The 17,082-nt window shown below is 36.2% G+C and overlaps 2 protein-coding genes across 8 annotated transcripts in view; one reads left to right on the forward strand and one right to left on the reverse strand.

Annotated features, from left to right (window-relative positions):
• The window catches only part of ubac2 (UBA domain containing 2), a 78,703-nt gene that overhangs the window by 55,322 nt on the left and 6,299 nt on the right, over positions 1–17,082 (reverse strand). For 5 of the 7 annotated variants that reach the window (XM_012956595.3, XM_012956594.3, XM_012956596.3 and 2 more), the window contains 2 exon segments: positions 16,404–16,523; positions 15,428–15,534 (listed from right to left, as the gene is read on the reverse strand). In XM_012956595.3, the coding sequence (XP_012812049.1) occupies positions 15,428–15,534; positions 16,404–16,523 (227 nt within the window). 7 annotated transcript variants of the gene reach the window in all.
• gpr18 (G protein-coupled receptor 18) lies at positions 1,579–13,204 on the forward strand. Its single transcript, XM_018091651.2, has 2 exons — positions 1,579–1,716; positions 10,934–13,204. The coding sequence occupies exon 2, from the start codon at positions 10,959–10,961 to the stop codon at positions 11,949–11,951; it is 993 nt and encodes a 330-aa protein (XP_017947140.2). The 5' UTR covers positions 1,579–1,716; positions 10,934–10,958; the 3' UTR covers positions 11,952–13,204.

The raw sequence follows: 17,082 nt of genomic DNA on the forward strand, positions 1-17,082 counted from the left end.
AATGTTAGGAGAAAACTGCACTTGCCAGGGGTTAATGCAGGTGAGTGATCCTCTTCCTTCTCCTTTTGATGAGATCACAGAGCCCCCACAAGCACATTTCAGCAAAAAGCCGGCTTTTTGTTAAAGTTGGGCTTTTCACTCCACTGCGCATGCACCCCAGAGCACCGGCTGGGAGTTTTAGATTAATGATTACAATCGCTGGGTAGTGCCTAACATTTTGGCACCCTACAGTGATCGTAATGTTCTTTGTCCTTTAACTTTATAAATGTAAAAGTTAGCAGGGTCAGACTGGGGTGTGCAAGGCCCACCAGGCAGCTACCCCAGGGCCCCTCTGTGGCCCCTTACACTTGCCCACCTTCAGCCCCTTACCCCGTGCACACCTTAAACTTACTTTTGCCGCGATTGGGGGAGGGCAGGTAGGGATTGGGTCTGGGTCAGCGGGGCCCACCAGGTTTTTTGCCTGGTGTCCCACAGGTTGATTCCGATAAGAAAAAAACAAAAAAGATTATATACCCCATAATATTCTAAACTAGCACTAGAACCGGGGAAAACATTATACTGCCTATAATGTTTCTAAGAAAAAGAAGGGGGAGAGAAGGGCTAAAAGGAGCCTTTCTCAAATGCAAGACATGCACAGAGAGCCTTCTTAAAACAGAAGGTATTCATATGCCTCATGCTACAAGCATAGCAATGCCTTAAAGGAGAACTATACCTCTAAACAATGTAGGTTCGTAAATATTGTTTGATTTGGCCAAACCAGAGGTATTCAAAGGGTGAGAAAGGTTTAACCTGTGGTAGACTATATAAAAAGCTGTCTCCATGAAATTGACAATTTGAAGTTTGTTCTCAAAAAGCCACTATTAAACAAATTAGGATAAAATCTCCCCCTAAAAGGAGGAGGGTTTTCTGTAAAAGTATATTGCTCCAAGTGTTGGTGTGTTTTATAGTGGAAGTAAGCAAAAGTTGCCAGTTGTCTGCAATGAGAGATAGCTCTGCATATAGCTTTTTGCAAAAGGGCACCTGCTGGTGATAGTTTGCAGTGGGTGTGCAAATTTTCCTGGGACAAGAGTGGGGATGCTTTCTTCAAGCACAGGTTGCCCATGGGAGGGCATCATGAGGTTAACATTGATCTGCCCTGTCAAAATAGTCTGTCAGAATATGTCAGTTATAAAATATTTTATATGGCAAGGCAGTGTTATGATTTGGCTATAATTTCACTGTAACAAACAGCTTTTATATTTACTAAACTGGAGCAGTTTACTTCTGCATTCATTTTTTAAAGTGTCAACATTAAACTTTCAGTTCTATAAAATTTGAATTTTAACACAAGTTTTGCCTTTTAGCATTCCGTACTGCAAAATACTAATTGCTCATTATTATCAGAAGGAAGCTGGTGATACAGTTCTAGAATGTCACATGTTTTTTCTGAGTGGGCTGTGTTAAAATAAATTCTTGCATCTTGCAAGCTTGTGGGCATGTCTTTGGTTCCTGCAAACACAGATGTATATATATATATATATGTATATACAGGGAGGGGACAACTTTGTGCTCTTGCAACCTAGAACGTGTTTGTGTGAACATGAGTTGCTGTATGGTTTCACTTCCTGACCAGACAACTTGACAAACACAAGTAAAACTATGAAATAAAAAAAGGAAGCATAAAACTCAAGAAATCTAGGCAAGAGCATTAGTTTACTAATTCATCAAGCATCCATGGTAAGTACTGACACATTTATTGTCTATATCAGTTTTATATTATAGTATAATATTATTGTCTATATCAGTTTTATATTATAGTATAATATCATAAACTTTTAAATATAAATATGTAACATGTTTTAACAAAGTTGTCTGTAAATGTTAGCTTTCTAAGCAGCATATAAATTATCCATCTTATTAAACTTCTTTTGCACATCTATAGTCATGTTTATATCAACATGTTTTTATCATAAGTTATCAAACTAAACTTTAAAAACATCCTTAGAACATACATGTCCTTTATTTCACTGTTATCATGCACAGTATAATGATGTAAGGACAAATTGCTTGGAAAAGGGCACAAAACATGAGGCAGTAAAAGTACAAAGTCAGATCAGAATACAATATGCAAGGCAATATGAAATCCCACCTGTGGCAAAATGTAACAAAATTATATTTACTGTATATCAAGCCAAAACACATATTTATGTATAGTGACACATTGAATCCAGAATTCCATTAGGGGTTTAGCAAATTCCAGCACTTTTTGTTATGAAAAAGGGTTCAGTCGAACTCTTTAAAGTCATGTGACTTTATAGTTCTTGACAACCATCACTCTGTTTACTGGTGATTAAAGTATGGATTTGGTTGGGTAAAATAGTTAGGTTGAAAAAAGGCACATGTCCATCAAGTTCAACCTTTTATGTCTATATAGAACCTGCCTAACTGCTAGTTGAGCCAGACAGAGGAAGGCAAAAACCCCATCTGAAGCCTCTTTACATAGTAACATAGTAACATAGTAAGTTGGGTTGAAAAAAGACATACGTCCATCAAGTTCAACCATAATGCCTATATATAACCTGCCTAACTACTAGTTGATCCAGAGGAAGGCAAAAAACCCCATCTGAAGCCTCTCTAATTTGCCGCAGAGGGGAAAAAATTCCTTCCTGACTCCAAGATGGCAATCGGACCAGTCCCTGGATCAACTAGTACTAAGAGCTATCTCCCATAACCCTGTATTCCCTCACTTGCTAAGAATCCATCCAGCCCCTTCTTAAAGTTATATAATGTATCAGCCAGCACGACTGATTCGGGGAGGGAATTCCAGAACCTCACAGCTCTCACTGTAAAAAATCCTTTCCGAATGTTTAAATGGAACCTCCCTTCTTCTAAACGGAGTGGGTGCCCTCGTGTCCGTTGGAAGGACCTACTGGTAAATAAAACATTAGAAAGGTTATTATATGATCCCTTTATATATTTATACATAGTTATCATGTCACCTCTTAAGTGCCTCTTCTCCGGTGTAAACAGACCCAACTTGGCCAGTCTTTCTTCATAACTGAGACTTTCCATACCCTTTACCAGCTTAGTTGCCCTTCTCTGGACCCTCTCTAACTCAGTAATGTCCCGTTTGAGCACTGGAGACCAAAACTGAACAGCATATTCTAGATGGGGCCTTACCAGCGCTCTGTAAAGGGGAAGAATAACCCCCTCCTCCCGTGAATCTATACCCCTTTTAATACAGCTCAAAACCTTGTTTGCCCTTGCAGCTGCTGCCTGGCATTGCTTGCTACAGCCAAGTTTATTATCTACAAGGACTCCAAGGTCCTTCTCCATTATGGATTTGCCTAGTGCAGTACCATTAAGGGTATACGGGGCTTGCATATTTTTACAAGGTGCATGACCTTACATTTATCCACATTAAATCTCATCTGCCACTTAGCTGCCCAGATTGCCAGTTGGTCAAGATCCTGCTGCAGGGATGTCACATCCTGGATAGAATTGACTGGTCTGCAGAGTTTTGTGTCATCTGCAAACACTGATACATTACTCATAATACCCTCCCCTAAGTCATTTATGAACAAATTAAACAAAAGTGGACCCAGTACAGAACCCTGAGGGACCCCACTGAGGACCTTATTCCAAGTAGAGAATGTACCATTAACAACCACCCTCTGTACCCGATCCTGTAGCCAGTTTTCTATCCATGTGCAAACGGCTTCACTAAGACCAATAGACCTTAGCTTAGAAAGCAGTCGTTTGTGGGGAACGGTATCAAATGCTTTGGCAAAATCCAAATAGATGATATCTACTGCATCCCCACTGTCCAGCTTCTTACTTACCTCATCATAAAAAGCAATTAAATTGGTCTGACATGACCTGTCCTTCATAAAGCCATGCTGATTACTGCTCATAATGCCATTCTCCACTACATAATTTTGAATGTGATCCCTTAACAAGCCTTCAAATAACTTGCCCACCACGGATGTCAAACTTACAGGCCTATAATTGCCAGGCTGAGATCTTACTCCCTTTTTAAATATGGGAATGACATTCGCCTTCTTCCAATCCCTAGGTACCATACCTGATGAAAGAGAGTCTGAGAATATCAGAAACAAGGGCCACTGCAATTCTGCCCCTAGCTCTCTCAGTACCCGAGGGTGTATTCCATCTGGCCCAGGTGCCTTGTTTACATTTATCGTGTGTAACCCTTTAAGCACCATATCCTGTGCCAACCACTGTGCAGTTGGAGCTGAGGCAACAGTGCAGCTATTGGGTGGGACTTGGATTTGCTGCAGAGGGGGAAAAATTCCTTCCTGACTCCAAGATGGCAGTTGGACCAGTCCTTGGATCAACTTTGTACTAAGAGCTATTTTCAATTCCTAGTATGGGTTAAATACCATTTACTTATACTGAAACATGAAAATTTGTATCTTTTGTTTAAAATGAGTCATTCATACAAAATCATTTTATGAAATTAAGGAGTGTAAAAAGAGCTGCTATTAGTACAGTGCTTAGGGGCTATGGGACACAATATTTATTCGCCGCATATTGGCAGACTTTGGCACATAAAAAACATTTCACAATAAATCTACTGGTGCACATACACAAGTTAGGACCTTATGCCTTTAATAAAAATAGGTCCCCATAATGCCTTATGTAGCTCCACAGGCTGCACAAATAGTATGTACCATTGTGCTTTTCATACTGCTTATTTATCATAATATATAATGTAGTTCCCTTACTACAAGACAAGAGATTCCAGTACTTTGACTTTCTATTATGCAAAACCATTTTCAAACCACTATGTTGGCAGAGAATGCACCAATACAGATAAAGAAATGAACACAGAGAACCAAAGAAAAATTAAGAATACAAAAAGTTTAGGTTATATAGCACAATGATTTACAAGCAATGGGCAAAGAAATGGTTCAAGAGCATGACCTTGATATAATGTTTTATAAGGAAAGATAGCCATATGTGCTGTAGTCTTTACGGCTATATATTCATCTTATACAGGTATGGGACCTGGGGCTTTCTGGATAATGGGTCTATTTATAATGTTGATCACCATACCTTAAGTCTGCTAAAAAAAAAAAAAATCATTCAAACATTAAATCAACTCAATGGGATTGTTTTGCCTCCAATAAGGATTAATTATATCTCAGCTGAGATCAAGTGCAAGTTAATAATTTATTAATACAGAGAAAAAGTAAATTATATTTACAAATTTTAATTATTTGATTAAAATGGAGTCTATCGGTAATGGCCTTCTTGTAATTCAGAGCTTTCTGGATACTGACTTTCTAGGATAACTTACATGTAATTGAATTCTAATTACAAAACCATACTTGGTTTTTCTCCCCAATTTGACGTAACACACACAAACAGTAATAAAGCAAACATAAAGAAGTAAAATGTTACATGAATCTACAAATCTTTTGAGACTGTACACACCAGGTTATATTTAAGATTCCAAAAATAAATTGAAAGTTTTAAAGAATCAGGGAAGACTGTAAAAAAAAAAAAATACATTTAAATTTATTTTTGGAAGTTAAATGTTTTTTTTTGTTTACATAAGCCCAGCTAAATGAGCTTATATCAAAAGTAAGGGTGGGGGTATATTTTCCTTTTAGCTGCTCAGTGTCAAGAATTTGTCTTCAGTCACAATTAAGCAATGGGAAAGCCCCTCTCTGTGTCCAGTTCCATTTTTTTAACTACTGTTCTAAACAATGCCTGACACTGTGATTTGCATTGCACTTTGCATTTTTGTGTTACTAGTTCCTTGTACAGCTTGATGTATGACATAAAAGACATACAACGTTTCTGTATAGACCATGTTGGTGATGTGGGTTTATGTGAATTCAGATCAACATATCACCGCCAGGTGCAAGTCAAGATTTCTGCAGAGCCCTGCCCACTTGCTAGGTCAACGCCCATCCTGAATCATTAACATACAGATTTTGTTTCCTAAAAATTAAAGCCATTGATATCAAACAAAAGAAGCCTGTCACAAATCCAAACAATATCAAACTGCTTCCAGGTTGATCAAAACCCTGTGACCTAATAGCGTAGATACAGTTACACATCTCTAATGGCACCAGAGGTGGTGGGTCATGGAGGGGTTGCTGGGGGTCTGCTGCAGATCAGGAAATTTCTGACCAACACATTACTATACTGTTATATATCTGCACTTTTCAGCTTGCAAATCCATGCCCTTTAGCATATGAAGCGTTTATACACACTAATCAAGACATGCCAAGCACCAAGATAAAGGACTAAAATAAAAAGTCCTAAAATAGCTGGAGCTCTAGAGTAGGTGAAGGTGGGCAATGCTGGAATCAAACAAAGGCAAGGCAGCAATGTTTTCCACAGAGCCACCATGTCCTATTAATATATATATAAATTGTTTATCAGTAAGGAGGCTTTTTGGGCCCAGACAGAAATTGTTCTGATGCCTACATTTTTTTTTTTATTATTATTAATTACCGCAATTTAAAGTTGAGCACATTGTTAATACCAGTTAAATTGATTATTGAAGCTTAGCAGTAGCTGCTGCATTTCTCACCCCAGGCTTATACTCGAGTCAAAAAGTTTTTCCAGTTTTCATAGGTAAAATCAGGTATCTCGGCTTATATTCGGATCGGCTTATACTCGAGTATATAAGGTATCAAGCTATACAATTTAAGAATTAAAAGACAAATTGAGGGAAAGAGACAGCCAGAGCATGATATGGACACCATGTCCACATTTATCATACATAGCAGCAACGAATAACTAGGTCAAAGTAGACTAGATATTATCTTTTGAGTAACATAAAATCAGGTAATTATGTAATATGAAACACAGTTTGGGTCTATTCTTAAGTCTGGTCCACCCTGCTCTGTCTTTGTACTTAGAATTAGGTTGAAAAAGCTACAGGCAGACCAAACATTGCTAAAATAATTTTGGGACTTATGCAAATAGGCTCTCTTCTATTATTTTTATAATTAAGTTGAGTGGCCCATTCTCCTACAGTGGGCACTTTAGTGCTTTTCAAGGCCCTGAGGATAACCATTCTAGCTGCAGGAAGGGATAAAACTATGGGGGTGATTTATCAAAGTCCGAAAACTACGAGTTGGAAAAATTCGTATTAAATACGAAAATTCCCGATCCCATCGCGGTCGTACGAAAATATTGTGCTATGATTCGAAAGCTCTGAAATTTTCGTATCCGAACAATCGTAAACGACACAAAAAACTTTCTGACTTTGGACCTTTGGTGCATGTTTTTGGAAGTCTCCCATAGGACTCAATGGCACTCTGCAGCTCCAAACTGGCCAAAGGAAAGTAACGATACTGAGGCGTGAATGAATAACAAAACTTTGGTACGCGTTGCAACAATAAGATTTTGTCACACAAATTGTCGCAAAGCACAGAGAAGTTGCGGAAATTAACGAAAAAAATTTGATTTTTTTGCATTTGTACCCTATCGTACTTTAATGAATAGGCCCCTACATATCACATTTAACTGTGAGGTCAGTTAGATGCCAGTGTAAGGTCTGGGAGCAGATCCAAAAAATTTCTTAAGAAATGGCTTGGAATACCTTAATGCCAGTACGGATGTAAGTGAGGACAGTCCCACCATATATGTTTCATATAACCTCTATGGAGGTCAATAATGTCAATATGTATCCAATATGGAGGGAAGTGTAACACTGAGTTTGTTAGTTTCCTGCTCCTTACAGGCTGTGCTGCTGCCTCTATTTTATGACTACCGTATATACTCGAGTATAAGCAGAGTTTTTCAGCACACAAAATGTGCTGAAAAAGGCACCGTCGGCTTATACTCGAGTATATGGATATAAAACTAAGAGTCTGGTCCCTTGCACACCCCTGGCCCTACCGGGGACAGACAAGTGACGCGGTGTGCCCCCCGAAGACGGATGCCTGATGAGTGCCCACTACAACTATTGGCCTGAAGTTGTAAAATATATGACTGATCAAATCCTGTTGCCTGGCCTGAGGTATGTCTGCTGGGAATGTAGATCTAGCCTCGCTGAACAAAACTAGAATCCTCTTTAGAATGTTATATTTCTACACCAAAAAACAAATAGCAATGAAGTGGATAAGCCCCGCTGCACCCCACGGCCCAGCAATGGATTCAATTAGTTGTAGGGGTTGTTCTGCATACTTCAGTGTCATATTACTGCCTGTTTATTACTTTTCTTTTGCTGTTTTGTTGTAAATCCTTTAAAAAAAATGACTTTATAATAATAATTATAAATTCCATACCTATAAACAGCTGACTAAGAAACACACACTATTCCACACTCTTTTTCATCACCCAAACCAAGCCCTGGCACTGCCATCCAGTGCTCCAGGCACATGAATTAAGGTTCCACCTTGCCCAGCACTGCCCTTAACTAAATGCCCTACAAATAGTATGCAAAGGGGCATATTTAACAAAGAGTGAAATTAGAACCTACCACATATATATAGGGTTTTTAAAGACTGATTTATCAATGGGTAAAAGTAAGAATTCACCCTGTGATAAATACACCTCTAAAAATAACCTATAGTAATGAATAGAGTGTGACGGAATATCACTTTTTAAAAAATATGCCCCAAATTTACTCTCAAATAGATGTCGCTCGAATCATATAGTGAACTAATTTATAACTAGTGATTCAACTCTTAACTGAAGGTTTAACTGATTCTATATTTTACCTAAAAAGTGAAATCTGCCTAGTTTATAGTTAGTCCTCACTCTTATTCTTCTTTCTTCTTGTCTTAACCTTGCTGTATCTCTAGTTGTCCTATGTTCAATTAAAGCTGCTCTTTCATTATTAGTTTACGTTGTACAGGTGAATTTAAACAACAATTGTAATTTGAATAGAGGTCCCTATATTCTTCAGACATTGCTACCAAGTATTTACTATTGGAATGTGAATATACTGTAATAATATTTGGTACTCGACAACTATGTATCAAGTGCAATGGAAAATTATTCTTTAAAAAAAATTAAAAAGGCCTGCGAAGGAGTCTTGAATCTGCTTTCATCTGCAATTTAATTTTCATATAATTTAACATCATTAAAAAAGTTTAACTGATGTATATTGGTAATTTGCTTAGAATTACATTTTGATTCATGTAAGAAAACTTTTATTGGGGAACATAGTTCATTTAAGTTAAAAAAAATAAAGGTGTACGCGTTGCGCGTGAAACCCTAGGCTTATACTCGAGTCAATACGTTTTTCCAGTTTTCTTAGGTAAAATTAGGTAACTCGGCTTATATTCGGATCGGCTTATATATATGTATAGATATAATATACACAAACCGTTTAACAACATAAACATTTAACCTTACTTTTATTTTTGTGCACATTCATCTCATTACTTAAATGGCAGTAAATAAAGGGGAACTATTAAATATTACCAAATATTATTTATTAAAATTGCTATCTCCCTCTCAGCAAGTTGTCACCCTTCATTTTTTCTTCATGCAGAATTCAGGGTCAGATTTTGATCGACAGGTACGTCTGTTACTTCTTTTGGGGGTGGGGAGTGGCTCCCTTTCCTAGCAGATGTATTAGAGCCAAATAAAAAAACTAACTCCAGCACAGATAAAATATAACAAAATAACTGACTCTGGCACAAATCCTGCATGTAGAGAAAAAGGATTTCCATCAGAGCTTGTTATTTTAAGAGAGTCAACATTAATGCATTTTCTAGGCAAAGGTACAACCCCCCAAGAATGTATTACACCTGTAAATAAAAATGACTCTACCTCCTACATGAAGAGAAAATAGAGAGAGAAAAATTGCTGAGAGGGGGGGTGGAGTGAGGTGGAGCTTAAATTACATTCTCATTTTTACAATAGATCCCATTTGAATGCAGAGTTACTAAATACCTCATTTTCAATCTTGCTGGGGAAAAAGGGAATGGGGTTATATCACTCTAACTTGCAGTACAGCAGTTAAGAGTAACTGAAGTTTATCAGAGCACAAGTTACATTGCTGAGAGCACCTGGGAAACTAACTATTTCTAGCTCCATGTCACCTTTTAAAATTAAATATAAAAAAAATTGTTTGTTCTTTAGAAATATTTATTTGAATGCAGGATTCTGTTGGAGGATCGCTATTATCTGATGCATTTTATAAAAAAAAACAAAAAACAAACATGGTTTTCCATGACAGAATCCCTTTAGCTCATTTCAGAAGTATCATGTGCTTTCTGGGAGATGTGAAAAGCTCCCATGCCAAATCTACAGCCATGTGAAATACAACACATTTCATATAAGTCTGGTTTATGCCATGACCTGAAAGAAAGACACCTTTTTGTAAAGACACTGTTTACTAAACAATTTAAAGATAAATTCGTATTTTTTCTAACTTATAGAACATTTCCGAATGTATGCAAAAAGTTAGTTAAAATTCCCAAAAAAAAGTTATTCGTGGTTTTAGTAATTTCCACAAAATAACTTACTTTTGCGCAAAGAATGCGAACATTTTGGAAATTCATTAACGATTTTGTTACACTTTCTTTGGGACTATCTTTTCCCCAGGTTTGATCTGTCGAGTACCATTGAGTGCTATGGAAAGCTTCCAAAGCCAGACATGGAATTCCTCAAACCCAGAAAGGTTTTCATGGCATTAACAAATTTTTTGGCACGAAAATTTTGTGACTTTCGGAGCGCAATTGCTTTATTTTCGTACAAATGATAAAAGCATTGTCGAGACATTTTAGAACTTCAGAAATTTTACCATATCGCATTTCGAGGCAAGAAAAAACACGCATTTTAGTAAATGTGCCCCTTAATATTTGGTGTATATTCTATGAAACTGATGGATCCAATGGTGACCTAAATGAAGATCTAAAATCAGTATGTTTTGTGTATATAAGTATATAAACCATGATCCACATTTTGCCTTAAAAATTATTCTCACAATATGGCTTTTTTTTCCCCTCTACAGGTTTGGATGTGGTTTAGGACTAAATATGGATAACATATATCACAATCAAAGTGAAAGGCTGGAGCACAACTGGCATTATGAAGAGTATCGGGTTCCTGCACTTATTTATTACAGTGTTATGTTACCCATTGGGCTTTTAGTCAATATCACAGCTATTTGGGTATTTAGCTGTACCACAAAAAAACGCACAACAGTCACTGTGTACATGATGAATGTTGCACTGCTTGACTTAATGTTCTTAATATCTGTTCCTTTCCGCATAATATACTACGCAAAACAATACTGGCCCTTTGGAGATATATTCTGTCGGATTCTGGGTGCTCTCACTGTGTTCTATCCAAGTGTTACACTGTGGCTCCTTGCCTTTATAAGTGCTGATAGATACATGGCTATCGTGCAACCTAAGCACATCAAAGAACTGAAAAACATTTCCAAAGCAATGACGGCCTGCTTTGGAATATGGATAATGACTATAGTAACCACAACACCTTTACTCCTAATCTATGATGACCCAGAAAAGGAATTAAATTTTACTACTTGTTTTAAAATAATTGACATCAATTACTTCAAAAGGAACACTATTGTGAACACTGCTCGTGTGATTTTCTTCTTTTTCATTCCTTTGTCTATCATGATAGGCTGTTACTGCATCATTATTTACAGTCTAATCAGTGGCAAAACATCTCGGCTGAAGTCAAAAGCAAAGAAGAAATCAATAAGGATTATCATCACTTTAATTGTGCAAATATTGTTGTGTTTTGTGCCATTCCATGTATGTTTCATATTAACAATTCAAGATGGACTTGATCTTTATAGACCATGGGGAATGTTATCCACATTTCTAATGAATCTCAGCACATGCTTGGATGTTATTCTGTACTACATAGTGTCAAAACAATTTCAGGCTAGAGTTATAAGTGTCATCCTATATCGAAACTACCTACGAAGTGTACGGAGAAAAAGTATACGAAGTGGAAGTGCTCTTTCTCTGAGTAATATCAACAGTGAAATGATGTGATGTTAAAAAAATTATTGTTATTATTATACAGAGAACTATTATAACATTGCTAGAATAAGAAAGTCTGGGTTTCTTTTTGAATACAAACAAACAAATTGAAGTTTAATTCCTCTTTCAGAAACATAACTGCAGGCTATTTAATCCTTGCCACATGTGTATCTGGGTTTTCTCCTGTATATTTACCAAATAATTTGAACCAAATATTAAACTACTGCAAGCTGGCGACACAAGAATAGTAAAAATGCATCAGGCCAATATGCTTGATCTGAGAACTACAACCCATGAATTATTGGGTTTGCTGTTGACCCAACAAACGTGCCAAACTTAAGGGCTCTTTTCCAAATCTCCACCATATTAGAAAGCCTCTGCAAAAAAGCATTGCAAATTTGATTGCTATGTAAGTTGCAGGGCTAGATCTTCTTGGTCGATATGGGTGCAAATGCTATCAATTCCCATGTGTCAGTCTACAACATGCCAGAAATGACATTAGCATCTAATTCTTTAGGTCCTAGTTAGTTTTATTTGCAGGAGCAACAAGTAAAGGTGGGTGCTCCCTTGTATGTATGTATGTACAGTATATTCATTTATATAGCACTAGGTATGTATAATAATAGATACAAATAAATACAAAGTACAGTTGCGTTAAAAGATTTCCCAGAGCTAAATGTCAAAAAGACAAAAGGATGTAGGTCCCTGCCCTGTAGAGCTTACACTACAAATGGGAGGGTAACTTACAGAAACAAAATAAAAGGATATTAAGTGCTGCAGATTACAGTGGTGGCACCCCCTTGTGTCTGTGTGTCCTGTACTTTGCTCCTTGAACACATACACACATCAGACCGGGCTGAACTGGAAGACTGACACTAGCTGCAAGTTTCAAGGGTCATTTATTGGCACAAGAACCTTTAAATAAAATTTATATGTGCTGAGTTTTGTTTACATGATTTAATGCTTTGCAGTTAAATAATCCATGGTGTCTGTTACTCCAATATATAATAGTAAGTATGAGCTATAGCTAGTATCGCTAGCATGTAGTTTGTAGCGTATTCTGTATAGTGCTGAACGTTGATTTGGGTGAGAATTACCTGTTATTCTAGCAACTGGTGTTAAATTAATTCTTGTGGTCTATTCCCTCATAGGACTAAACTTTTTAAATACATGTTTGTTTTACCATATATACGTTACATATTTACCATATACAGGTTTGGGGACCCTTATCCGGAAACCTGTTATCCAGAAAGTTCCGAATTACAGAAAGGTCATCTCCCATACACTCCATTATCAGCAAATAATTATCATTTTTAAAAAGTATTTTCTTTTTCTCAGTAATAATAAAATAATATTTTGTACTTGATCCTAACTAACATACAATTAATCCTTATTGGAGGCAAAACAATCTAATTGAGTTTAATCAATATTTAAATGATTTTTTAACAAACCTAAGTTATGGAGATCCAAATTACAGAAAGATCCCTTATCCAGAAAACCCCAGGTCCTGAGCATTCTGGATAACAGGTCCCATACCTGTATATGTATACTGTACATATGTACCCTATCAGCCAGGTAGGTTTTATTTTTTATTACTAGAATACTATAATTTTATCAAGGTAAGCCTCATAAATTTATTTGATTAGTAGTCTGAGCTAACAAAATGGAAGGAGGCAGTTGGAGTTACTGATGAAATCTGAGAGCACATGTTCATCTTATTGACTTCAAATAATGTGGGATGAAAATTGCAGCAGTTACGTTACAGTCCTCTATATGGGTTTTATAGTTTAAAACAAAAACAAAAAACTTACAATGAAATCAGACAAATACTTTTTCTAACTTCTATTAAATAAAATAAATATCACTTTGCCTTCAACCTGCATATTAAACATATGTCAACACATAAGTACACATACATAGAGAATAATGAATATCAAAGAAATAACCAGCATTTCACTACTTAGGTATATACAGGTATCATTTTACAACAAATGGTTTGTCTATATTCAGAAACTTTTATGATGTACAAAAAAAGTTGCAAATTGGGGAGTCCTATTAGGTTTATAACAGTGTAAGCTCTACGGGGCAGGGACCTCCTTCCTACTGTGTCTCATACCACATGGCACTTAATCTCTGTGTATTTATACTTATTTATTGTATTTATTATAACACTTGTCCTCCCTGTGTGTCATTTTGTATATTGTAAGATTGTACAGCGATGTGTACCCTTGTGGCGCTTTATAAATAAAGTTATACATATTAACATTTATTTACATTAACATTTATTTATAAAGCGCCAACATATTCCGCAGCGCTGTACAATAAGTGGGTTACATACATTGGACATACAGAGTAACATATAAAGCAATCAATAACCGATACAAGAGGTGAAGAGGGCCCTGCCCAAAAGAGCTTACAATCTACATACATACATACATACAGAAGAATATAATTACAATAGTTAGATTCCTATATTTCCAGCAGTACTGAAATTGTAATGTACTAGGTTTTCAAAATGGGCCACCACCAGATGTTGTAGGAACCCTTAGGGGGTGCAGCTACACAAAGTTTGGGAACTCTTGTATTAAAAATGTATTTGCTATGTGTAGAGAAGAAATTAGCATTCCATCTTGTCTTTTTAATACTTATCCTTAGGGAAATGTCAAACATAGCACTTCATGACCCGTGGGAGATCACCTTTCCCGCAAATTACAAAGCATTCAAATATACCCTTTAATTAAAAAAAAAAATAGGGATCCCATGTAAAACACTTTCCCGTGGTAATTACAGGAAAATACAAAGCCATTTTCCAATTTACCGCCATCCTTTTGGATTAAAGGGTATTTTTGGACACACTGTCGTCCATGGGAGGCATCCCCCTGCAGGCAACAATGCACTACAGGTGATATTCCCCTTAGGCTTAATGCACACAGCATTATCCTGTCCGCTTATATCCTGTATTTGTCCTCCTGTCACTGTACGCACAGGGAGGTATTCAGCCAGAAAATGCAAAATCAAGTGTTTTCTGGCCAAAATCCGAAACAGAAACAGACAAAAACAGCCCTTTCTCCTTTATTGAGAAAATGCTTTTTATGCCATTAGCCTTACAACCTATAAAACTGTAACAAACTGTAACAAAATGCTGATCTTTACATGTAAGGCCATGAAAATAATCATAAAAGCTAGTCCAAAACCTAGATAAGCATTTTATGGAAGAATAACATTTGCCAAAAGCAGGAACATAATAAATATGACTGTAAGAGCAAAGGAATACTTTTCTGTACTTTCAGTATCTACATAAAAATAATAAATATCTTAGCCAATCACTAATATTTATATAAACATACATGCAAAGCATTGCTTACTGTGGTTTATGACTTATGCAGAAACAAGAGAATCCACACTGACAACACATATAGTATAAAACTAATAAAATACATTTAGAGTTAACATTTTGTAAATAAATAACAAACACCAAAATTACTTACAATCCTGAAGGTAAAGTGGTAAGTGTTGCTCCTAATATAAAATGTACAGCTTCAACAAGTAGAAAATCAAAAACTGCAGAGAGTATCCAGGCCACCAACAAAAATGACTAAGAATTAAATAGAAAAATATAAGTATACAGATTTTGATGTGTCAATTATAACTACTAACCACAGGTGAAATATTTTACAGATCAGAACTATGAATTCGGCAGAAAACAAGATACAAATTAATAAGGCAATACAATGTTCCCACTAAACTGAATCTAGCCTGTTGTTTTTTTATGAGCCACTGCAAAAACAACAAGGCAGAAAATAATAGAGAATATTACAAGTTGTGGGTGGCGTTTTATCCCCAAGGCTTAACTTGCATGTGACATTTTGATTAAAACACATTCATACTTCATTTACAGCAAAATTAATGAATAAGATAAACACATTTCAACAGAGTTTTCCCTTTTAAGGGTCACTACAGTGTCAACTTGTCCAGCACCATTATTCCAAGTACAGTAGAATACATATGATGACATTTATTTATATTATCCCTCAGTACAGGTTATCAGAAAACCTAGGACATTGTGTCTGAAATAGAAAGTGCAATTAATAGCCCTGTTCTGCCAGCTACATCCCTAACAATCATACATTATAATGCATGGACTGGTAGACCTTTGTTTACGCAATGGAATTATAAATTTTAAAAAAAAAGAACCTAACTGGAGTTTTCGGTAACCGGCAGCAAGCCTGCAAGGTGCAACAATGGCTGTTTAGGCAAGTGTTTTCTCCACCGTAAAAATCCTAGCTGCACCAGTATTGCTTTTACAGAAACTTTGGTAAATAAAGCAAGCTAAAAGATAATCCATGGAGGAAAATCAAAAACCTGTCCCTTAAAAGATGCGATTTGTTATGAGATACCAATTAATTATAACTATATAATTAAAATAACCTAAAGTTTTAGCTTTACTTTGCTATTATGACTTACCGTAAATTTTCGACTACCAAATCTTCTTTCCAGTGTTCTAAAATTATATATTAGTAAACTGCTACAAAACGTGTCCTTCAGATCCAGACAAATAATTCTCCCAGATATCAGTTTCCATATCTACAACGCAAATGTTAAAGAATTTTATTCTTCTAGCATCCAATTGTTAGCATTTTAACCCTCTGTATGAATACTTTCTATCACAAAGATAATATATCATAATAATCATAATAAGATAATACATCATAAAATAAAAAATAAAATGAAAAGCTTGTCATAGTTCACCTTTACGCAACGATTAAATCAAAAGGAATATTTAGGACCATTTTCTTGAAAGAAAATTATTTTGTTAAAAAAGGTGCAACTAATATAGCAGCAAATATGACAAAACAGCCTGAATTGCCCCAAATCCATTTCAATAAAAGCTAATGGACATTGTGGTACACAAAAGCAACCATTGCCAGAAAACATAAATATCTCCACTTCAATTTAGCCAATGCCGACAGGTCCACTGAAACTAAAACATTTAAAGATCTCTCTTGGCTCTCACTGCATAACATTCACTGAAAGCCCAACTTATAATCACATGATTATGTTTACCCACAAAAGAAAGTAAAGGTGGCCATACACGAGGCGATTTCGCTCGTTGTGCGATGAACGATTATATCGACAAACGATC

The sequence above is a fragment of the Xenopus tropicalis genome, chromosome 2 (assembly GCF_000004195.4).
Source record: "Xenopus tropicalis strain Nigerian chromosome 2, UCB_Xtro_10.0, whole genome shotgun sequence".
Classification (NCBI taxonomy): Eukaryota; Metazoa; Chordata; class Amphibia; order Anura; family Pipidae; genus Xenopus; species Xenopus tropicalis.

Coding starts and splice junctions, on each gene's coding strand:
- gpr18 (XM_018091651.2), top strand. CDS start 10,959: ATGGATAACATATATCACAATCAAAGTGAAAGGCTGGAGCACAACTGG.